This window comes from Octodon degus, unplaced genomic scaffold (assembly GCF_000260255.1).
Source record: "Octodon degus isolate 3935 unplaced genomic scaffold, OctDeg1.0 scaffold00004, whole genome shotgun sequence".
Classification (NCBI taxonomy): Eukaryota; Metazoa; Chordata; class Mammalia; order Rodentia; family Octodontidae; genus Octodon; species Octodon degus.
Window position 1 is genome coordinate 10498238 of NW_004524580.1, and position 25376 is coordinate 10523613.

Genomic DNA, 25376 nt, shown 5'->3' on the forward strand with positions numbered 1-25376 from the left:
CACGTACTGAAGTTCAGGTGGAGCTCTACAGAGTTTGGAGTTATCCAGCTGCGTCTGGCTTAGGTCTGGCTGCTGTGCTCAGCTCCTTCCTGCTGGGGACCTGGGCTAGGACTGGGTCTGGGCGTTCCCGGAAGTCGGCAGAAATTCCTACTCGGCGGGAGGGGTGGGGACGTCGAGACTATTATATCCTTATAGCACATGCAGTAGCTTATGCTTATGTATTTGTTTGTAATGGAAGTCTGAGCTTGCGCAGCATTTGATTTACTGTTGCTGTTGGCCACTGCACACTGACTCCTTGACTTCTTTTTACCTCCAGTTTCCAAGTATTTTTCCACGTGTATGCTGCTGACTCACCTGCTCCTATTCTGTAGCTGCGGGACTTGGTTCCTATTTTAGGCTCTAGGATCTTAACCCTTATTCCTGCTTAATTTAATGACTATGTTTACTTTAGTTCGTTGTTTCAGTATGTCAGCATCTTTTTTTTTTTTATTTTGAATACTATACTCTGCTAACATGTTCATCTCTCTCTCCTTAGAAGGGTGTCAGTACATAGTCTTGCTTTTTAATGAGGCATTCTTTGCAATCTGACTTTACCTCCCTGAATGCATGCTCACTATAACATTTCTGTTGGGGATGCTGATATTTAGATGGCTTCACTGACATGAACATGGCAGTTGATACATCGCTATTGTCTTCTGCTTCTCCAAAGTTCTCCTCCTTGACCTTCCTATGCCCTTACCCGAAACCACATAAACCTCTCCTTGGCCCACTTACTACAACTTTAATGGTGAACATGGCAGAGGCCCTGGAAAGCCCTGCTCTGTTGGTAGAGCCGGTGCCCATTCCAAGCTAGTTGTTAATATTTTGAATATCACCTCTGGGTATAACATAATATGTGTGAAATTCAGTCTATGTGTGGCTCCAACACCTCATGTCATGTTTTCCTTTGGTAATGTGGTAGAGTGAACTCTGAAAGTACCAGAATTATAGAGAATAATTTGGCATTATTTTAACTGTCTGTTTTTGAAGTTGTTATTTGATGACTACAAGGCTTTCGGTAAAGGGAAAAGTCAATAAATACAGAATGCTCCATGGTGAGTTTCCTTCCGCCTCAGACAGCTTTTCAGTATGTTGACTAATTTAGCATCATTTCAGCGTGTTAGCCAGTACTAGTAGTTGCAGTATAAATGAGCCGAAGGGAATTGACTGAAACATGTTGTGCTGCTTTATTGTGTATTATTCTTCTTACAGGATAGCCTGGTTTTTAAGAAATCATAAATTATTAGTTGAACGTGGGCACATGGCCTTTCTAGTGCACTGATCTCATACCTAATGCTGAGCAGCAAAAACAGCATTGGTACAGCCAGGCCAAAGATGTGATTTTTCTCTAATTCTTCTAGCTACTTGGTAAGCTTGGATGGGAATCTTAGATTTTCATCACTGGAAAGATGAAGAAAATGTTAGTGAGTTCACAAGATCTATAGAAAAGTGTTTCGAAAATGAGAAATGTTATGTATATTTATTAGCAATAGAGGCTCTATATAAAATTTGTCTTCTCATTTAGCCACTTTGGAGTCCAGACAAGATCCCAAGAAAAGACTGGCTGGAATACCCAGCTCTGACTTTGTTGTGGAGAGGACATTGGTGTCTTACCATCACACATCTGTGATAACTGTGGCTTTGTTACTCAAATGCCAGATTAATGTCCTACTATCATTTCCCACCTTCAAAATTGTGAATGCTTATAATCAGTATAAAAAGAGCATTAGTCCCCAAGTTGTTGTATGTGAGCATAATGTCTACGATCAACTCGGGCTGTGTTGGAAAGCTAGGCTTTTGGCTGAGTGCGTGTCCTTCCGTGATGATCACTTCCAGCATGTGGAGCTCATTAGGCCGTGTTGGAGCAGGAGTCACAGTTTAATGTGCTAACACTGCATCTGTTTCAACCCTGACGATAACACCTGGATCAGTTTAGAACTTATGTTGAAGTTTAAGATATGGTATAGTTAATTTCTAAAACAACTATTGATCTTTGTATGTGTGAACCTCGTGGTCTTTCACATTCCAGATCAATCCACTGCCATTTAAACTTGCCTCTACCTGTGTGCCTTTTCAGAACGGGAAATAAAAAACATGTGTCCCCTCTAGGGGTTTTGTTTTAACTGAAATTTTTCTGCAGGGTGATGATGATGAGGTTGTTACAGTGTTTTTTTCTCTCCCTTTGAAAAGAACTGGAAGATACCTTTATGTTTTATTTTTGTAAACTTTATCCAATATACACCTAAAATGAGTTGTTAGATCATTTTCTGCATGTTTGTCAAAATGCACTAATATTCATGGTTCGAGCCATTAATGACATCATAAGCAAGTCATTAATTCCTCTTGGGTGCTGTGAAATGGACAGGCATTAAAAATTAAAGAAAGGTGATTCGGTTACTGAGACTGAACACCTTATCTTTGTGGCTAGCTAAAAGCTGAGTGCCAGTTCAGTAGAGCTTTGAAAAATGACTTTCCCCACTGACCCTGCTTTTAAAGATTGCAGAGTTTGGAGTTCCTTTTTAAAGTAGTAAATGCCCTTGGAGAGTTGGAGTGCCGTTTTATTCCCATTAGAAAGATTGAACTTCACCCTAGGACGTCCTCAGAAAGGAAACCATTAGAAGACAGGACCAGTGCAGCATCTGAGTATGCCTGTTCTGGTATCCTTCACAAGGCAACTTTTAATGTTAGTTTTTCAATGTAGAAATTCATCTACTCTGAGTGGAGTGACCCTGGTAGAGTGCGTGACATTATCTTTGTACACAGGGTTGTTACATTCCTGACCTTAAACGCTTTTAGGTTGTATTTTAGGACATCACAATTACAGTTCACTTAGTATCCACCATATAGGACTGGCTTATACAGGAAGACAATTAAGGGATCGCCTGCAAATATTATGTTTGTGTCTTATTATTAGCAATGATACTAGAGACTGAATGTAGACAGTCCTATTGTTCAGAAATTGTTCTTTGAAACATATTATGTGATTCAAAATTCTTGGAAAAATTATTTCCTACTTCATAAAGAAAAAAAAAATAAATCCTAGATTTAGGACTCAAAGCTCAAATTGCAGACCACATTATGGTTGTTTTATTTGAAAAGGTAATCTTTAATCAGAACGATATATATACAATCACAGCTTGTGTAATAAGATGTAGCTTCTTTTCTTACAATGAAGCTGTTACAGAATATCCTAATTAGGTCAGAACTATAAGTCCTACATTTTTCTTCTTTCTTTTATGTTTTTTGAACACTTCTGTTCCTCTATACTGCTGATTGAATTACACTGCTATGAGTATCATTTTTGTGAAGTTAGATTGGCTGATGGGCTTAATTTATGATTAAGATGAGCACAATTTCACATGAATGAAAAGGAAGAGAGAGGAACAAAGGCCCTAGAGAAGATGTTAAGAAAAATGACCAATGATGGCAGCAAGTCAATGCTATACCTCGTGGTATTGACTGACATTTCTGAAAATGAGTACTCTACTGTGGCATGCAGGTGGTAAGGCAGGTGAATGGTATAGGACAGTTATTTCCTAACCATGTACTGTGTATCAGGCACTGTGCTCTGGAATTAGCCTAGCTGTTTTAATCTTCCCCACTGACAGCAGTTTGTACATGAGAAAACTGAATCATCCAGCTTGTAAAGCCAAGAGAAATTATTTCAATCAAGATTTTCCTAACTTGAAAGCATGTGTGTACAACTTTAACACTTTCTATGAATTTTAGGAGTTGTTTCAGATCAAAGATGAATATATAGTATTCTTTTTTTCTTTCTACAGATGGGAGTGAAAAATTAGATTTGTTATGCTTGGATTCCTCTGATTGAATATCATCTTCCAGTCTTAGACTTTGGTCCTGCTTGTTTATTTCATGCACTATGAATTTAATTAACATGGTTACTTTTATGTTGGAAAATTTTCTTTTATTGGTAATGGCTGTGGTGACAGAAGTTATATTTATTGAAGGCAGTGGTGGTCAAGATTGAATAAAAATGATCTCATGGTCCTGGCTTGGGAATTTTAGTTTCGTGGTGGTTGGATAATTTAGCAGTCATACTTGTGGAGTGGTCATGAAAGTTACTACTACTACCCAGCTAATTAAAGTATATGACTTGGGAATCATTAAAAGGGAAAAATATAACAGGGTTAATATACATATTGGTGCTTCATAATTTATCCAGAGCATGAAATCTGAAAGAGGGCTGGTGAGATAGCTCAGCGGACTAAGCTCCTGCTGAGGCAAGTGCAGGGACTGCAGTTCGATCCCTGGCACCACTATGCTATGACAGGCTCACCCTGAGGGCGGACTGAGCCAGCCAGAGTCTGCGCATAGTGGCACATGCCTGTAATCCCACTGCTGGGGACACTGAAAGCAGGAGGATCACCATTAGTCCAAGCTGCTTAGTGAGACCCTGTAACAACCAAATACAATTAAAAAAAATATATGAAAGAGCTGATAGTTTTCCCATACCATTTAGCATGTGCATATGGAGTGCCTGCCAAGTGATTTATTTAATCATGAAATTTAATTTATTTCTTCTTGATTATTGAATGTTGGTCAAGGAAGGACATGAAGATTAGATAATATTGTATATTAGAATGTTGGTAAATTTTAATAATGGAGTTAATATATTTTTCTCTATTCATTTTTGCAAGGACTATCTCTTGCCTTCCATGACAATGTTAGAGAATTATGGTGATTTGTGGACCAAAGGTGTGGGTGTGCTGTGTGCTTCCCTGTGTTAGTTTTAAATTAAAGTGTTTTCCTCCTTGCCTGTCTGTTTCTCATCAGGGCTTATATATTCCTGCATCCAAAAAAACTCTGATTTAGCTGTGAGGCTGATTTTATTCTAGGGCTGTCTGTGTATCCTGTCATCGCAGGCAGCCCTGGTGAAGCTTCTCATGTTGTGCGTGTGTGTTGCTGCACTGTGTTCAAAGTCTGATCCTTCTCAGATGTGTGTGTGTGTGTGTGTGTGTGTGTGTGTGTAACTGTTTTATAGCTAAAAAGAGATGCAGGCAGCAGTGTTTCTGCCAGAATATGTTTTCTATTAGATGCTGTACTATGAAATTATAGGTTAGTTTGGGGCTTTTATAAAGCTGCCTCCTTCACCCGTCCCTACAAGACAATGAACACCTTCCTTTGACTCACGTTTTCCAAGATTCCTTAGCGTTAAAGGAAGACTTGCTTTTGGAAGTCCAGAAATTAAAAGAATATGGTAGAAAAGCATTTTTACAGCTTTATTGAGTCTTGAGGGCAGATACATGGATTCCAGACAAAATGCAATAATAGAGGAGGGTTTTACTTGCAAATCGCCTTCCCAACACTTCTTGCTGGAGATTTATTGTACATGTGGAAGAACAGGGGCCGCTTTGTTAGATGGAGTTAGTTTGAGGGATGGTTTTTTTCCTGCCTATTATTAAGTAGGAGCTCTTCTTTAATTAACTTACCTCACCAGTTTAGGTTTTCCAGTTTGTGGCATTATTGTGTGGCTAAAATGAGACAATGTGTGTGCTTAGTAAACTTTGTCAATCTCAATGTAAATATGAAGTAGCGCCCATGCTTCATTGTGTCTGTTTACTTAGTGTTAATACTGTTGTGTATTGGCTTCATTGGCATGATTAGAACTTTTTTTCCTTCTTTAAGAACCTGGACACATTTTAGCACAATTGAGACTAAGGTAGCTCTTGAACTGTATTTATACTTTCCAAGCAATTTATCCCATCAGGAAAAATGAAGAACAAGACAGGGTATTGGAGGGCCAGGGAGATAGCTCAGTAGAATAAGGACCTGCCTAGCAAGTGCAGAGTCCTAAATTCAGTCCCTGGTGCCACACACACACACACACACACACACACACGACAGAATATTGGAAAAAAGGGGCCTGTGTGTGAAATGTGAGATGTGATTTTCCTGAAACGCTCAAAGATAAAGAGCAGACACATATGTACTTGTGTATGATTGTTCTCATGGTGTAGTGTGTATGAGTTGTCTAGGGCCTCCTACAAACATAGCATAATCAACAGACATTTACTTTCTCACAGTTCTGGAGCCTAGAAGTCATGCTCAAGGGATTGGCAGGTTTGGTTTTGCCTGTAGCCTTTGTGCTTGACTTGCAGATGTCCTGGCCAGTCTGTCCTCACAGCAATAGTTCCTCTGTGTTCCACACACGTCCCTCCAGTCTTTGTGTCTCCAAATTTTCTTTTGTTAGTTGGACACTGATCAAACAGGAGTAGAGCCCACACATGGTATAATTTTAATTGAATTAACCAAATTTCAAAATATAGTCATAGAGGTATTAAAGGTTAGTACCTTAGCATATGCATTGGGGTGGGGATCGTTCAACGCACAACAGCAAGAACAATAAATGAGGAGACATTGAGACCAGGTTTCTAGTGGTTTCTCTGATCTTTACTGTCCTGATAGTCCCAACAAACTGAACTTCTCACATGCACATCTGTCCACTTTTGCTCACTTGGGCCATGATGGGGACTGAAGAAAGTTGCGAATGTGAGCACGTTTCATAAAATGTAAAATGATACAAATACAAGGTAGTATTATAATGGAAATACCTGTGAGGGAAACATTTGCAACACATGGAAAATTTTAAATCAGAAATGTGAAGGATCATTGCAAACATTTGGCTAAAATAAGCTTCTTGGCTGTTGTGTTTGGCTGAAAGAGTGGTGTGGATAAGAAAGGTGAGTTGAGGAAGGCTCAATTCAGAAAAGACAGTAATTAGGCAAAGAGATAAGCCAACATGTGGATAATGCAACATGAACGTCTTCCCACTCCAATGCTTCTCATCTTAGAGACCTTTGCTTCTCTTTTAAAAAATTTCCCCCTTTGTTTTCATGATCTGGCAGTGCTCAGGCAGGGGCTCTTAGCAGATTCTGAGCCATGGTCCCAGCCTGAAGGTACTGCTCCCATTCACCGCATGTGAAGATTTTATGACTCTTCCTCAAGGATATGATTTGTTAAAAGAATAATACAGTTCTTGGGAGGGTGGGGAGATTACCATGTACTTTGGTATATCTGGTCTGAAAGTTGTGTAGCCCATTTATGTGTGAAAAGAGTTACTTAACTGATGAGGCATATTTTCAGCTTGCCACATGTGCCATGCCCGGTGTGCAGCTGGATATCTGGGTCCTTCAGGACCAAGATGACATCCTCTTTTATGCTGTAAAAGTGTATAGAACAAGACCATGTGCAAAATGTGGATGGTTACATTTATCTTTTGTCTTTTGGAATCTAGTATGTGATAGAACATGTTCATTTTTGAAAGCAGTGCACTTCTAAAAAAACTACTGTGATATTTAATACAGCTATTAAATAATCAAAGATTGATAATAATTTAAATATCAAGAGCTATGAGGAAAAGTTGCATTTTGTAAGATATAGACACTCATGAGACTGTTGTAGGAGAAAGAGAATATTTAAAAATAAATCTATAAAAATAAAAATGGTACTGGTCAAGCAATGGCCGTGACTTATCCACATGGCTGACACTCACAAAGGATCTGCAAACTGTGATACAGGGTTTCAGGATAAATCCTGAGGGGATTTGATTGACCTTGTCAGATACAAAAGTTACATTTCTTATTATATGGGTCTTGCTTTATCTTGGTCTTAACCATCCAGCAGAAAAGTATAAAAACAAGGTATAAAAAGTAAAATATTAATATACTGAGCTATAAAAGGCTCAAGTCAACAACTGCTGACATTGCCAGTCCTATGGATAACCCACTACTACTATGGATGACTGCACCATATTGGAATACTTCGCTGAATTCACGTACCTACAATATTTAAATGGCAAGGGGATACCCTTCTCTGACAAAACTAAACCAAAAAAAAAAAAAAAGGGATACAAATGAAGGACCATTTTGTATCTATGTGTACAAAATAGGATAGATATATAGCTACTTTCTCTTAATTCAATGAGAAGAAAGGTTTGTAATAATAGCATTTGGATAGGGTATCATGTCTGCATCTTGTACCATGAATAACCACTACGAAGACAATATGCAATGTATTTATTATTGAAACTGTCCTACTAATCGGTTTTGAAACTGTCATTGCTATTTGTTTCTCAATAAAATTAATTAAAAATAAAAAATAAAAATACTTTGTATGTATCTATGAATTTATGAAAACCTATAATACGGACCATTCATGAATTATATAAGCTACTGTCCTAAAATGATTCATATATTTGATTTAAATTGAGCATGATGAAGCTTCATAGTGTCTCTTCTTTTGGTATTTTAATTTCAACTCTAAAAAAAGTAAGAAAATGATATTTTATTAAACTTTTAAGATGAAATTCTACTCAGCTTAGTATAAGAGTAAGAATGCAAAATGCAGATATAATGACCAATGTAGAAAATGATATTTTTCATTATGCAGATTGCAAGGCAATGAAAAATATTTCAAGTTACTAAGAACTATAGTAAGTTTGAAGATTCTTTTAATCAGTAAAATTAACTGCTTGGAGTGTGGTATTCCTTATGTGTTCATGTTGTTAATTTTTGCCTTATTCTTGCTAAATGCTTTCACATAAATAACATTGAAAGTATCTTGGGGTAAATGAAGTTTTAATTTTAAATGGTAAGCTTTTTTTTACATAGATTGTTACTTATCAAGGATATTTGAATTTTTTTCATGGGTAGTCCCTGAAGAAATTTTGAAAATGACAATGTGAATTAATCTGGGGAACTAAAAATATTTTCAAATATTGACCATGGCTGCTTTGTCTAATTTCTTTTAGTAGGGGAGACAGTGCCTGGGAAAATTCTCCTGGGTGGAGGGAAGGAGCTTCCTTATTCACAAACGTTCTAGGAGTGTGAATTGCCAACAGCTTGGGAACTTGTTCAGCTGCAGATAGAGCCATCTTTGAATTAAAGGTTTATTTTTCTGGGTTTCTTGATGTTGAAGGCTAGAACAGGATGGTTGTGCAGGGATAGTTCATAAGCTTCATTTACTGCTTATAGGAAAAACTCCTACAGGAGAGAAGAATCCACTAAAAATATGCCATTTGTTACAAGGCTTAGCATTTTTATTTTATTTTTATTTATTTTTTTAAAAGCATTTTTAGATTTACTTAGCATTTTGAAATTTACTAAACAACTAGCTATTTGAGACCTTCTCCCTTGGATATCTGTCTGACAACAGGCTCCTTGTTGCTTCTTGTGACTTTTTCATTTAATATTTAAACAGTGACTATTTATTATGGGCCCATTGCTCATGAAGTCATTTCTGCTCTCTTCAGGGAGGAGATCCAGATAGAAACAAACAAACAGCAAAATGTTACAGGTGTAGTGACACATTGTGTGAAGTCTACTGATGCAGGCATGCTGTCCACTGCCTCTCTGATCTAGAGGCTTAGTACTGTCCCCAGCATCTCAGCTCCCAGCCCTAGAAGTTACTTCCCTTCTTTGGGCTCCTCTATAAATCTGAAGTGCATTGCTTATCCCCAAACTTTAGGACAGGGTGAAAGTATTACAGTTTTTTTCTCTACTCCTTTACTCTTTTAGCCAAGTATTTGCATATTAACTGGAGCTTTTTAAATATAATGGCTTATCCCTGAAGAGGAAACTCTAATGAAGGGATTATAGGTTAAGTGGCAAGTGAGTGCCAAAGACATTTGGGTAAGCCAATTAACCTGATGGTTTTTCCATCATTAATTATCATTGTGTGAGAAGAGGTTAGTGCCCAAAGTGAGCAAACTACTTTTAGATGAAACTGAGAATTCCCCGTGAACTTGAAACAATCTAGGTTGTTTTTAAATAGTAAATGCAGTTTACCGATCATCTCTAATTAAAGTTGAGCTCATTAAGTATGTATTGAGGGCCTACTATGTGCTGGGGTCCTAGCTATAAGTAGCTGCTTTTCATTCTTATAAGCAGTTAGTGTCCTGAGGAGATAAAGGAGCCTTAACAAGACGAAGCCGACTTAATTGAGGACATTCACATGCAACACAGTTCTTTTTCATCCCGGGGCCAACTGTAGCATACAAACAGAACAACACCAGTTATTCCTGCTGCCCTGTCCCCCAAAAGTCATTCCAGTCAAACTAAACTGGTGTATTTTCAAATTTACCATATTTTCTCCTGTGCCATGTTCTTCAATAGTGATGACTATTGAGACAAGTCCCTGACTCCTTTTGCCTTCGCTTAGCTCCTTACATGTTATGCTTGTAGAGTTGTTCTTCTATTGGAAGCTTTTGAGCTTCTAAGATGGTAAGAGCCCTTTTTATGTTCTCCATCAGCAGTCAGTATTTGTATTAGAGCACTATTTGTAGTGAGGGGTAATGAAATTCGCTGTGAACTTACTTCCTCTACCAGGTGAATGTTTCTCAAACTTAAGAAATCTACTTTGCTGATTGTACAATGGTAGTGTCTGTCCCACTACTGAATGAACAAATGGATGAGTGAATGATTTTCTTACTGTCCCTTTTATGGACAATAATAGGAACTTGGAGAAAGAATATTAGAAACATCGTATGCCATTTTCAATGCATACACTTCTTATTCCTTCTGACTGTCCTGCTTCAGAAATATCCCCCACATCTCATTTAAGATCCTTGGTATTTGTAGGAAGGAGTGAGTATTGTTAATAGGTCAGTATTGAAAATCTAAACTAAATGTAGTCTGCAAAAGTCACTGGGAAACGCTATGGGAAGATAGTAGTTTTAAACAAAACATGGGGTTGAAGTACATTTGGGGAGATGGAATGGCTGAAGGACAATAGTTTAGGAGGCAAGAACTGGTGCTCGCTGGGGCAGAGAGGCTGAGTTTAGCTGTGGTAGGATGTAGATGAAACAGTAATGAAAGATTGACCTGAAAGTCATAAAGGGGAAGGCAGTGAATGGTGAGCTATGAAGGGTGTTTATTATGCAAAGACATAGGGCATGATAAGGGATTTTTAGCGTGAGGGGTAGAGTTAGAGTTACATGCTAGGAGCTTTTTCTTTCTGTAGTATACATAATGGATCAAATTGAGAATGAAAGCAAGCAGGAATTGCCATTGAATTCAGTTTAGTAATATTTATTACATGCCTAAGATACATTGTGCACTGGGAGAAAAGACATAATTCTTTTCCTGAGGGAAACCTAGCTTAATGAAAGAATGAGGAAAAATGATCAGTTGATTGTAGCAACCGTGCTATGCCACACGGAAAGTAATGAAAGCCTGAAGGAAGGCAGTGGAAAAGGGAAGGTGGAGGCAGATTCGAGAAAAACCTGCAAGTTGCAGGGTGGTTTCTGATGTCCTGCGAAGCTTTAGTGTGTCCTTAACCAGTTTTAAGATAGACACAGGAGTAAAAACGTAAGGAGCACTCATGTGCAACCTTGATTGGAAGTGATGGAATAACAGCGGTAATTAATGTGAGACTCAGTAAGAGAGAGACGGTTTGTGGGAAAACTAGTTTGGATTCAGAGTTATGCATATGGAATAAGAATATATATGAGCTGTTTTCTAATAGAAAAGAAAAGTAGGTTTGGCAACCCAGCATGTGTTCATTATACAAGGCTATGCAGTTTTCAAACTTCTTAAACTAGTGTTACATCTTTTGCTTTTTTATGGGATCCTTAGCCAGAAGGCTAGTTCTCTGTAAATTCAAGGATGTAGACTTTAAAGAGGTTACCTTTAGACATCTAGTAAGGCTACCTTTCAAGGTAATGATACCTTTCGAGTTACAGAGTCAGTTTAGAAAAGCCAACATTTCATTATTCTTATAGTGCAGTGTTGACGTCAAGTGGACACTCTAAGATATTTATGTTCATGAGCAATGTCTCATCCAGAAGTTCAGATGAAGAGGTCATCTCTTACTTTGCAATTGTGGAGGTGACCACCGGATGGGATTGTAGAAAGAAAGACACTTAGGGGACACAACCAAGAGAGAAATACATGCATTTTGGGGAGAAGAAATGCAAAAGAGATGCTGGCCAAGGAGAAGTAAATAGAGATGGTAAAAAACAACAACAACAACAACAACAACAAAAAAAAAAAAACACAGGAGAAAGAAAAGATTACTGTGTTAAAGAATGAAAGTAACACTTCATAAATGCTTTTTATCTTGTGAAAGCATTAGTAAAGTTTACAGGAACTTCAAGTGAAACATTCGTGACAATATTCCATAGCTTTTGAAGACTGTAAACATAAATATGTCTAAAGCAACACTGTTTGCATGATGGCTAGCTAACAAGAGTTGTTTTACAGTTGATAGTAACCATCACAGCTAATGTGTGTTACATAAATTACAGCACACATGTGCATGTGTTATATTGCATTATGCATACGTATTGTACAATTATGTTTCTTTTGCTCATTTCTCCTCACAATGGTCCTATGAGGCAAGTACATTCCTTTTTTTTGTACAGGGAGGATACCAAGACACAGAAAAATGAAGGACCTTTCTTTTGTAGTGAGCACAAGTCCATTTGGCTCCAGCCTGGCATTGCACCACTCAGCTTGAGCACAGAAACGTAGGTTGGGTAGCATTTCACACTGGTCAGGCTGAATGAGGGCATTCTTCCTTTTCTCTCTTGCAAAATGAATTGCAGTCCATTGCTTTTTTAAAATTTAAGGATTGACCTGTATTTACTTTCCAAGTACAGCAATAAAAAACATATCAGAACAGCATACCATTTGACGTTTGAAGAATCTAAACATCATTTCTGCACCGAAGGACTAATGGTCATCATCTGTGGGCCTCAGACCGAAAAGGTCAATGGACAGAAAAAAAATAGCAGCAAGAAACGCACACACACGCAAGGGCAGTTTGGATGCCAGTGTCACATTGTACATCAGTTTTACAACAATGTTGGCCTTTGTCAACATTTCCTAAAGGAAAAAATCATAAGGCAGCAAGAGCAAAGAACTGCAAATGAACAAAACTAGAAGCAGGTTAAGACCTCTGTGAAAACATGAGAGACTGAATCTTTTTACTTCAAAAGACAATCCAGTTCTGTATTCCCTAGAGAATTGTTTCTTTTTTCTTTTTTTCCCCATCTGCTACTTCTGATGTCTTCAGTTTGTCCAGAGTGGAAAATTTCCTAATTTCTTACTGTCTCTGGGAATTTTCAACTCCAAACACCTCACAGAAGCAACCTCAGAAATTATATCAGTGTGAAATTTTGTTTTGCATTAAGGTGTTTCATTAGCTGCAGAATAGCAGACAGAAAAGGCTTCACCATTTCCATTTTGGACTCGCAAAAGAAAATGCAAATGATCAGATCTATTATGCTTAGTGCTGAATGACTACTTTACATCTCCTCTTGCCGATTACTCAGATTCTATTAAGGCTCTTTTTCCTTTTGCTGGTATCTTTCTTAATGTGGTGTTGAGGTGATGTAATGCACCTTTTATCACTGACTTGCATATGGGACAGGACTTATATATTAAAACCCGGTAGAGCTTAGTATCCTGAATTCTTTGGCCATAATATTCATTGATTAAATAAAAACCTGCATAAGAAAATAAAACCGAAGAATTTTAGCATGCAGAAGGCTCCCTTAGTATAGTATGTTTTATACATAGGTGAGGTATTTCCTTGTTCTTTTGTTTTTCTTTTATAAACATCATTTTCCCTTTAAATTTTGTTCTTTGAACTGTGCTTCACAATTTTTTCCTCACAATGCAGTTATGAGATTTATTAATTTTGTTTTTTGTTTTGAAAACCTCATTTTTTTGCAAGAGATATAGTATATCTTGTGGCTGCTGCAGGTTACATGGCTTATTGCTATAAAGATAATAACTTGTAGTGGCTTTACACAGATTTTTAGAATTTTTTGTTTTATTTCTTTCCAGAAAGAGTTGGTTATAGCAGTGAGCGAATAGCTTATAGAAAATCAGGGTTACAAAATTAAAAAAAAAAAGGAAAGGTAAAGGAAGACTGTTCTCCATTCTTTTCAAATCTCCCATTGGAAGAATGAAGTATTGTCCTAAACTAAATGTGCTTGCTTCCCAGCTTTCTCTGAGTAATGTCCAGTGAGTAGCTCTTCACTGCCCTGACTTTGATAGTACAAAAGTTTCTGCATTTGTTTGATATTACAGATATTCACATCAATATCCGGGATGTCAGATGAAAGCCAGTTAAGTTTCATTCTGAATTATTTTAAATCAGCTCTCTCTGACAGCACCGTTTGGCAGTTTGGCAGTTTTTCATATTTCTTTTAAATTTTAATTATAACCCATCAAGTCTTAAGCAATTACTTCTGGGTTAGACTCTTGATGAATGTCATAGCAGGGTGTTTTAATTTAATGGATCCAGAAAAACATCTGTTTCTAATATTTTAAAAGCCAATTTATATGGAAATTCGTTTAATGCACAGTCAATACACGGAGACTTGAAAAATCAAAATGGAAAATCAAACTTCTGTGATGTGCTCAGTCTTCTGTTAACAAAGGATTTCACTTATGATAGGTTCAGCCGATACTACTTAACTCTCAAACTATCATAGTTTAGAAAAAGGTAGCAATTTACTTCTCATATGCATGAAACAGAGAGATTGTTTGCCTAAGGCTGGTTCGCTCTCCATGACAGGGACTCGGTTTCCTCTGGTCTCCTCTCTTTTTACCTGGGATTCTTATCCCTACAAATACCTTATGGCCCAGTGCTGGAACTCTGCTATTACATGCTATTTCATGTAGCAGGAAGGAGGAAGGGGCAAAACGAGGGCAAGAAGGTCAACTTTCCCTTCAGGACGCACTCTTATTGTAGTAGCCAAAGCTAGTTATGTGACAGTGTTTAGCATCGGAGGAAGTGCCTGATAACCACGTATTCACCTGAAGATTAAAATTCTATTGATATGGAAAGAGTCTAGACGCAGGGAGATGATGAACTATCTCTGCTATGTAGTAAAAATTTTAAGATATGGTTTTAACAGATCTACCTTTTGGATAATGTTCCTAAATAGACAATATATCAAAGAACCAGCATGGTATTTGCCAAATAGTAGATAATCATTAGGTACTGATTGATCTGTTTTCATTCTAACTGCTAAATGTAACAAATTTCAGAAGTTAAGGATCAAGAAGACTTCAATAAGGGACTTTTAAATAGATTGTAGCCCAGTTTTTTATTCTACTTTATCATAATCATAATAACAGCTAATAGGGCAAAGGTGTCATTTGTAGTAGGTTGTTCAGAATGCTCATGTATCTGCAAAGCAATGCTTTTGCTTCTCTATATAGAAGATAAATGAACACTTACAAATGTTTGTTAAGTGATTCCAATTAAGGTTGACTATTATCACATAAGCTGAAGTTCACAGAGGTTAATTAAGAAGCCACTTAGAGAAGCTATTGGAAACTACTGTTGCCCAGTCATTTGATTCCACTTGGTGTACTACCTGTTTCCTCTGGCTATCATTTTGGTTGTGTTTCTTAATCTGTTTGAATCACCATTGCATTTTCTTTTAAATCTGGCAGTAAATTACTGACCTGGGGCTCACGAATGTTTATTTCCCCTTAGCTTGTCAATCATGGCTTTTTCCAACCTGAATTTTTGTAACATTTATATGGAAGTTTTTCTCTGCTCACAGCTGCCTCATACTGAAAGGCAGAACTGGTAAAGCAGCTACAGGTAAATGCCAGTAGGGCAGCCTCCCTTCACTTACTCTTCAGCCACAATGACCTGAACTTCTCAGAGCAGCTCTTAACAGTAGACCAGGCAAGAGTTTTCTAGTTGGGATGTCGCTGTCCTGCTCCTTCTTACTCATGTGCCCCTTTTGTGTTTCTGGGAACAGAGGGCTAGGTCCACTATGATTACAAAAAACTGCAGATTCCACCCTGCTTCCTCAGAATTTCCAAACCGAGTCCTCCACAAGTATACCATATCTGTGTATACCAGAAGTATTGATTCCTTAATATTAGCCTTTATATTGACTTTTAAATTTTTGACAGCTTCATTCTGAGAAAGCCTTAGAAAACCCGTTACTAATAAGAAAATTAATTTCTCTTGCGATAGACATCTCATGAAATATAAACCTTAACATTGTGTAGGGTTTGTCTTTTTATAACCCCCCAGCAGTATATACTTCATTTATTGGGAAGAACATAATAATGAAGGAATGCACAAGCCACAAAACTCATTCTGCTTTTTCAAATTTAGAAAAGCTATGATTTTTTCTTAACTGTAACTTTTTCACCTGAGTGATGTGGAGAATAATATTTAACTCGTCAATATTGTTCCAAACTTTTGATAAAAAAATATTGCCAGGAAGTTTGGTCCAGGAGTTGGCAGAGAACGAGGACTCAGGAGATAGTAGTGCCTACCGTGAAGTTTCTTTGGAGATGCCAAGTAGATGAGCCTAGAACTTTTGAGTCTCAAATCAGCAGACATAATAATTTCTACAGGTCGAGGCAAGACCTCTGAGAGCAGAGAAGTGCGAAATGCTGAGTTTACTATGAAGGAAGAGGAGCATCTCCATGCTGAGAGCCTGTCCAGCCAGTCTTGCCTCCGTCTAGGCCTTGCTGTTCTTAGGCGCTTTAGCATTACCTTGGAGCTTATTAGAGACATACCGTCTGTCTTAGCTGCTCTTCTCCTTGATCAGATAAAATACCTGGCACCCAGTGTTAAAGGAGAAAGTGTCATTGCAGCTCAGTGTGTGCAGGTTTCAGTCCATAGACGGCTGGCTCTGAGACAGGGTGACAGGGTAGAAGGGAATCGAAGGGAGACAGAGTTTGTGGTGAAGCAGACAGGCAAAAGGCAGCAGAGCAGCAAGTGACCAGTGAGAACCGCAGCAATCCTCTTTCTATCCTTTATATACTACCCAGGCTATCTGCCCTTAGGGCTGGTAGCCTCACCCAATTTTGGGAGCCTTAATCCTAGTACCACACCATCTGTCCATTCCAGTGTAACATCCTTAATTTCAGCATCAGACTCCAGAACCAACCGCCTCTGAAGAACCTACCTATGGCTGTATGAGGCGGTAGGCGAACATTAACTCGCAAGCCATAATACAGCTAGGCTTCTCCCCAGAACTGCTCAATTCAAGCCTGCTATTTAGCAAGATTCCCTAGGTGATGTGTGTGTGTGTGTGTGTGTGTGTGTGTGTGTGTGTGAGAAACACTGTTCTGGGTACTAGGATTTGACCTAAAATTTACCTTTTAGTAGAGGACCAGTTCCCCTTATAGACGATCCCTTACACCAGCGCCACCTGGTTGAGAATGCAGAATCGCAGACCTTAAGTGGACATGGAGCTGGAATCTGCATTTTTTAGCCAGTGTGCCACACGGTTTCCAGGGCAGTGGTTGGGCAGCTGTTACCCTTGAAGCTCAAGTCATTGACAAAAACAAAAGCAAAAACAAAAACAAAAACCCTGTTTCTTTTCAGTAAGCATCTGCATTCAGGAAAAGTAGTGCTTTCCTGGTGGAGGTGCTAGCAGGCACCGGGAGGGAGATCTGAGTCACTTTGGCACAACGGAGATCCCTTCTCAGCGCCACCTCATAAAGAAACTTCTGGAAAAGCAGTATCTCAACAATGTCATTTATTATTTGTTTATTTTCCTTTTGCATTTTACATTTGATTTTTAAACAAAAACACATTTTGTTTTCTAGCCGTGCTATCAAAACTAATCAGGACCTCCTCCGAGAAACTCCATGGACCCACATTTTCTACAATGATTTTTGGGGGACGCTTCTCACACACAGTGGCAGCCACAAGTCCTACCGGCCGCTCTGCACTCTTTCCTTTCGCCTGAACCATGCCATCGGAGGCTTGAACCCCTGGAGCTACCATCTCGTCAACGTCCTGTTGCATGCGGCGGTTACCGGTCTCTTCACTAGCTTCTCCAAGATCCTCTTTGGCGACGGATACTGGACCTTCATGGCCGGCCTGATGTTTGCTTCCCACCCCATCCACACAGAGGCGGTGGCAGGAATCGTGGGCCGGGCTGATGTCGGGGCTGGTCTGTTCTTTCTCCTCTCCTTGCTGTGCTACATTAAACACTGTTCTACAAGAGGCTATTCAGCCAGGACCTGGGGCTGGTTCCTGGGGACAGGACTGTGTGCAGGGTGCAGCATGTTGTGGAAAGAACAAGGAGTGACTGTTCTCGCAGTCTCAGCAGTTTATGATGTCTTTGTCTTTCACAGACTGAAAATGAAGCAGATCATACCCACCATTTACAAAGTAAGTGATTGTTAGCTCTTGAGCATTGGATTTCGGAGTAATATACTTGCTTGGTTCTTGGCCGCCATTTAAAAAGCAAATTTGTTCCTCCTCAAGCAGAATTTAAAATAAGTTTCTTTTTGATCTTGGGCAAGTGGAAGTGTCCTGTTTGACCTTTGTCTGCTAAGGAGGGTTTTCAGTCACTGCTTGTTTTATTTCTCAGGTTTCTTAAGTGATTTTTATGATTTCAAAGGTACCAAAAGAATAATTTTGCCTTATTAAGAATATCCATCTTTATTCATTGATTTTTAATTCATTCTTTATTTCTGCCAAATTCCCCCTAATCCAATAAATTGCCTATAATTTATTTTTATAAAAATAACAGCCAATAAAAAGGAATTAGCTGCTGGGCTGTATGGAGGGGAAATCCTCTACTGTTAGTTAGCATGACTTTTCCTGAGTTTGGAAAGCAGCGGCAGCAGACTGCACTGGAAGTTGACTTCCTAAACAGTGACTCAGAGTCACCTTTTCCTTGTCCGAGGACAAGGATCAGAATAGAAAGTGCTTGCCATAAGCTATGCCTCGGGGCCAGTGTAGACCTTTGCCTCTGGGCTTCATGTTGGTTCCTCTGACCTGCCTTATTCTGTGGCTACAGAAGCATTTTTGGATGCCAGTATACTTCAGAGACTGAGGAGTTAGTTGCTAGAGCACTGAAGGGGCTACTGGGCAAACCGGGCCCCTGGAGAAACTGCCTGCCTATTCTCTCCCCTTCCTGTCACTCAGAAGACTCACCTTGTTTTGAGTTAGGAATGAATCTGGCCAAAGTTTGGAAATTTCAGAGTTTGGAAACTTCAGACAAACTTCTGCTTTCCTTTGTGTGTGTGTGTGTGTGTGTGTGTGTGTGTGTGTGTGTGTGTGTGTATGTGTGTGGTACTGGGGATTGAACTCAGGATCCTGAGCTTGCTAAGCAAGTGCTTATTCTACTAAGCTGTCTCCCCTGCCCCCCTCCTTCCTTTTGGACACAAGCAAGTTTCCTTCCTTCCTTCCTTCCTTCCTTCCTTCCTTCCTTCCTTCCTTCCTTCCTTCCTTTGTTCGTCCCTTCCTGAGACAGAGTCTTTGTATGTTTCCCAGGCTTGTCTCAAACTGGTACATTCATCTGAACTCTCCTGCCTCTGCCTCCTGAATATCTGGGGCTGTAGGCGCTGACCACTGTACTTTTTTGGGTAGGAATTATGGCTTTAGAAATTTGCTGTGAGGAAGTCATTCGTTTTCCTAGATTTGACTACCTTTTCTGCCTTACTTCCCAATTTTGCTCAAAATTGAATTGGAAAGAAATTAATGAAGAAAAAAATGAGGAAAATGGAACTAAAACACTTGTTGACCATTTTGTTCACATAGTAGAAGAACTATAGCTGTGCTTTTGCTTTGTGGGAAATGTAACCTTTTCACTTAGGATTCAGCTACCTACAACTTAATGAAGTGCTTCTGGGATTCCAATTAAATGCTAAAACTTTAAAGAACATTCTAGGTAGAGTTTGATTCTTAGAACCAACATATGGTTTGAAAGTTAAATTCGTCATTTAGAAACAGTTTTATTTCTTTCAAGGAGATTTGGAGAGAATAATTTTTTTTTCTAGAATGATGTCATTGACATAACACACTTTCTTGTTTCCTGAAAATACAAATAGAATACTTTGTCGTTTTTGCAGGTTGCAGTCTTCCAACACAGGCCCAGTAATGTTTTGTACCTCGTGCTGATAGCCTATGAAATCTGGTCTCACAGAATTGTTTATTTTAGGGCCAGCAAGATAGCTCAGTGGGCTAAGTGCCTGCTTTGGCAAGTGCAGGGGCCAGGGTTCGAACCCCGGTCCCACATGCCATGCTGGCCCCACCCCTGGGGCACTCAGCAGGTGACTGAGTCTAGGCATGGCGGAGTATGCCTGTAATCCCAGCATTGTGGAGGCTGAAAGCAGGAGGATCACTATGAGTCTGAGCTGTATAGTAAGACCCTGTACCAAATACATAAATGAAAAAAAAAAGTTTGTTTTGTCATCTCATTAATACATCAATTCAGGATTTGCTTTTGAATCTTTTTGAAGGTTTTTTTGGGGAAAAATTTCAATATATCTATCTATCTATCTATCTATCTATCTATCTATCTATCTCACTATTATTTCAAGCTGGCTTGAACTCACAGCAGTCCTCCTGCCTCAGACTCCTAGTGCTGGGATTACAGGCGTGCGCCATCACCCCCAGCTCTAGGCATATGTTTAAGGGCAGAGTTACTTACCATACAGTGACTTACCATACGAATAGTGTAGACAATAATCAGGACATACTTACAAAATTATTCATCTTTTAAAGTTAAGATTTACCTCAACATTCTGTATTTTTATCTGTCAATCTGACTCATATGACTGCTGCTTGATAAAGATGAGAAATACCTTTGGCAAAGAAACTCCTTAGAGAGGGTCGAGGTCCCTGTGTTATGGAGAAGGACTTAGTCTTATTCGAGGTTCAGTGTCCTGAGGCGACACTACTTGTCCTGCCCTTGCCCATCCCTGCTGCTGGTCAGGCAGCCACAGTAGTGGTTGTGGGCGTCGGGCTGCAAGACCCTTCATCTGAGCGCCCCTTCCTAACCTTAGGTCTTTCAGTTGTTCTTCTGGCTGAGGCTGAGTTTGCCCAGTAGAATTCATACTTCTGACTGTTTAGAAATGCTTTTACTATTCTCTAAATGTATGAAGGTAAGATAAACATATAAAACGTCAGATGAATGCTCAGTAGTCAGGAAATAATGTGGAATGCAACCTGGAAGCTTGGTTATTGCTATATGTCTCTTCCTCTGGAAATGAAGAGAGTTATCCTTGTTTCCTGGAGTTGGCATGATTATATGAGCCGCATGACGTTAAGTGCGAGCTGGCGTACCCAGCGCAGTATTTGGAAGACAGTGTATACTGGTGAAGGAAAATAAGAAACATAGATGGAAATTGTAATTTTTAATTTTAAGAAAGTCATGATGAAATGATAAACCTCAAGTAGTTCTTAAGTGTCTAGAGCATTGATAGAAGGTGAAATGTGACCTGCTTAGAAATTAACCGATGTGCAGTGTACATGTTAGCACGTCTTTGATTTAGAATCTCTGACTAAGAAGCTTGTGGATTGCATAGATTGTTTACACAACTTCCGGAAAATCCCATACTGTACCAGTGTAATATATGGATTTCTATGTCTGGTATGAGTTATAAGTCATTCTTCCTGAAGGAAGTAGATCAGAAAACGTTAGAGGATCCCTTTTAACTAGTCTTAATTATCTTCCCAGTTAACTCCACATCCTGGTTAGGGTGTGCCAGATGACATAAACTGCCTTACCCTACTAGAATGACACAAATGTAAGCAGAAAACTCGAGGGCACAAATGTTTTAGCTTTGTGATACAAATTAGGGAATTGATCAAATACTGAAAACCTTAAAATGGGTGCCCATGGAAAGCTTGTTAGAAGGCAAGCATTTCTAGTTTTATATTGTGACGGTGATACTTTTATCACAGCAGACATACTAAGCATCTTTTTTACCACAGTAGACATACTAAGCACTGTGGTTCTGATCCTGGAGCTCTTGTTGCTGTTGTTATTGCTTAGGGGATTGGGCTCTGAGCCTCGTACCTGCGAGGCAGATGCTCTACCGCTGAGCTTCACCCCCTTTCCTTTTTATTTTTGAGAAAAGTTCTTGCAGAATTTTCCAGGATGACCTTGAACTTGTGTTCTTCCTTTCAGTCTCCTGAGTAGCTGAGATTACTGACACGTGCTAGTGTACTCAACTTAATTGTAAACATTTATTTAGATACTGTTCTGCTTCCCAAGCTCAAGTGTCTCACAGGGCCATGCAGAAAAGATTACGTTGAGCGGCGACGCTCTGCCGCCACTAGTCTTTTCTATTCCATAATTGCATTTTTTTAAAAAAAAAAAAAAAATCAGGTTTCTATTCAGTAGCACTTATGATTTCTTTAGGAACACAACAAATCTTTTGTGGTGTCTCCTGTTTTTTAATATTCATTGTAAATTTAAAAAACCAGCAATCGCTGTTTGGGCTAGACTGAGTATTTGAGATGCTAAAATTTGGCTAGTTTTGACTCCCAGACTTGTTATAAATGATGCACGTTACAGTGGTTTTTCTAGCTCTGCAAAAAGCATATTGAAACTTACGTTTTTCTTTGCTAAAGTACATGAGAAATAGTAAGTTCTTGGCATATAGCAGGTATTTTATTTAGTATTTAATGAGCATTTAGTGTGTTTGTATGTGCCAGATTCTGCGCTTAGCATACTCAAATGTTAACACATTTAACTTAACAACTGCTTGAGAGAAGCAGTAAGACTTGCAAAATAATGTCGCTGGACACTGACAAACTATAATTTTGTCAGTAGTTAGATATGTCAGAACACATTACATATAAAAGTCTTCAGAAATGTGTATGAACAAACGTGTATGTTTTAAAATAGTGAGTGTGAGCCTCAGAATTCTGTGTAATGTGGCCCTTAGTTATCCTTGGCCTGTAGTAAGGCACCCGGCACATGGTCGGTGTGCTGGAAACCATGTATTCACGCTGAAGACGTTCTCTTTTCATGCGGCTGTAGTGTTGGAGTGAAATCTGTCCCCGCCCCTGTTTTCAGTGATAATTTCATTACCGGGTTCTTGGGGTCTGGAAGGTGGGACTGGAAGACACATACTTCAGAAAAACAAATTTTCTTGACCTCTTATCAAATGATTGTTTAGCAATCCTTATGTGCTTTCATTTACTTAGTTTTACGTGGTCAAAAGTGAGGGTAGTGGAGCGTGGGCATACACTGAAAGTAGCCTTGTAAATAAGTACCAGAGTTTTATCTGCCCTCAACTTTTTTTACAAGCCTCCCATGACCCCAAGAGGTATATGGATAATAAAATCAGTAAAAGCAACATTTTTCTTAGTCAAAATCAGGCATTACTTGTCTAGTGGCTATTTTCTGTGCTTATTTAACATCTGTTAACTGTTTTAATATGGAAACATCTTTTTTCCTTGTATTAGTCTTCTAATCACTTATTCAGTTACAGGTGGAAAATAAAAGAAAGACAGAAAGGAAAGTGGAGCAGGGAGTGACAATCTCTACAGCAAGACTAAGAATAGTTGAGATTTTTTGGCAAAATGATGTCCTTTCAATTTGATCTTTGACTTTCCCTAAAGGTGACATTTGTGTTTGCTGCAGTTGCTTCCAAGATGCACATTATCTTAAATTTTGTGGGTTTTTTTCCTTCTCATAAATAAGACGATTTATTATCATGCAGGAAAATGGAAGGCATTACCACTTTTGAAAAAAATGAGTCATCTTTCTAGAAATAACTTTTTTGTTTTAATCTCAAAAAGGATGTGGATTATGGATTTTGCCCCTGGGAAGTAATGTTTATCTTGCTCGTAGGTGTTAGTTAAGCTTGGATTTAGATGTGATTAGACTATACTTAACAAACAATGCATCCTGACAAACCACTTGTAAAGTTTTTTTCTTTGGTAACTTCCAAAGGTGCGATTTTATTTCCTGGAACAGGATTTTGGTTCATCACTGTTTGCATACCAGAGAAATTAAATGCGGCGCTTTGGTGCATATGCTTGTTTTGTACCTAGAAAAGCACAAAAGTGCAAATGCAGAGCCTACAAATACTTGCACGTTGGTTCCACATGCTTGTTTGTGTTTGACTAGTTGCTGGGCATGTGTTGGTGGAATCTGTTAACATTTGCAGCTCTGTCCCTTTTGTTTCTAGACTAGGTTTTGATTTTTTTTTTTTTTGGTACCGGGGATTGAACTCAGAACCCTGAGATTGCCAGGCAAGCACTTATTCTATTGAGCTATCTCCCCAGCCCCATAGGTTTTGATTTTGCTCAGGTGACAACCCTCAGATTAATTGTGCTGAATGAAATAGGATTTATTTGATGCCTTTTATTTTTCACTCAGCATCTATGCCACTCCACTTCAACTATTATTCCCAACATCTTATGATTTCTGTCCCATCCTTTACCTTACACTTGGCTTTGTGAAAATCCAGATACACAGCACACCTGATTCTGATCACAGTATTTCTTAGCCTTACTGAGGCTGCGGGGCTATTTGCCGTGCATTTATAAACGTATTTGGATTTCCTCCCAGTCAACTTGTTGTAGTATTGAATATTCATGACCTGTAGTACTTTAAAACTTTGAACAGCTGCCAACACTGCTAACCAGATAATACCGCAAATGAAGTTGAGGTTGAGAAATATTTTACAATTCAAAAAGTCAAAGATTAAAAAGGTATTTTATTCCTGCAGTTTGGCTCCTTTGCTCAACTGATTTAAGATGATTCTGTATTCTAGTTACAGAGTAATTTAAATTTGGAAACCTATCATTACAAGCTTCTGTAATGATGTTTGGATTACAGACTTTTTATTCCCTTTGGTGTTTTGAGACAGGGTCTCACTGCGTTGCCCAGCTCGGCCTTGAACTCATGATCCTTCTGCCTCAGTCTCCCAAGTAGTAGGATTTACTGGGGTGTGCTAACATTTCCAGCCACATTATAGCCTTAAACCTGTGAATAGCAATCTTTACAAATTATGTTAAAAGAAATGATTGTATTAAATCATGGGAATTCAAAGACAGACAGGACTCTGGTCAGAACAACTTCTCGCTGCAGACTAGTGAGAAGTTGAAAATAGTGCATGTAAATGCACAACTTCAGTTCAAGTGGGAAATTGGTGAGGATGTAAGGGACCTATCAGGAGTTTTAGGGGAGTGTAGAGGAAGGAAAAGTGGCTTTCGACTGATAGATTTCAGGAAACATCTTCTAATCAGAGCCATCCAAGCACAACCCAGACGGGTAGTTCCGTGTACTCAGTATATTTGGAGAGGCCAGCGGGGTGGGAGCTACAGGGTGAACACGAACAGAAGGAAACTCCGGGACCAACTGGGGTCTGCTAGCAGTGATTTTGACAGAGTATATGAAGAGTATAGAGGGAAACAAGTATGTAGACTGAGGCCTGCTAGTGAGGATAACAATACAGGGGCATTTTAGAGTATGTATTGGTCCCAAATATTAGAAGTTAATTAATGGTTTTTAAATATATTTAAACTTAGACCATGGACAAAATCTAGGAATGTATAGGTCAGCTTCATTTTTCTACCTGAGTTGGGAGGTGGATCCATTTTCTGTCCTTTTTAAAATATGA

The 25376-nt window shown here is 38.8% G+C and overlaps 1 protein-coding gene across 3 annotated transcripts in view; it reads left to right on the forward strand.

The window, feature by feature from the left end:
* The window catches only part of Tmtc2 (transmembrane and tetratricopeptide repeat containing 2), a 434585-nt gene that overhangs the window by 156280 nt on the left and 252929 nt on the right, over positions 1–25376 (forward strand). For 2 of the 3 annotated variants that reach the window (XM_004623764.2, XM_023716254.1), the window contains exon 2: positions 17604–18174. The exons of the other annotated variant lie outside the window; for it this stretch is intronic. In XM_004623764.2, coding sequence (XP_004623821.1) covers positions 17604–18174 — 571 coding nt within the window. The remainder of the gene's footprint in view (positions 1–17603; positions 18175–25376) is intronic. 3 annotated transcript variants of the gene reach the window in all.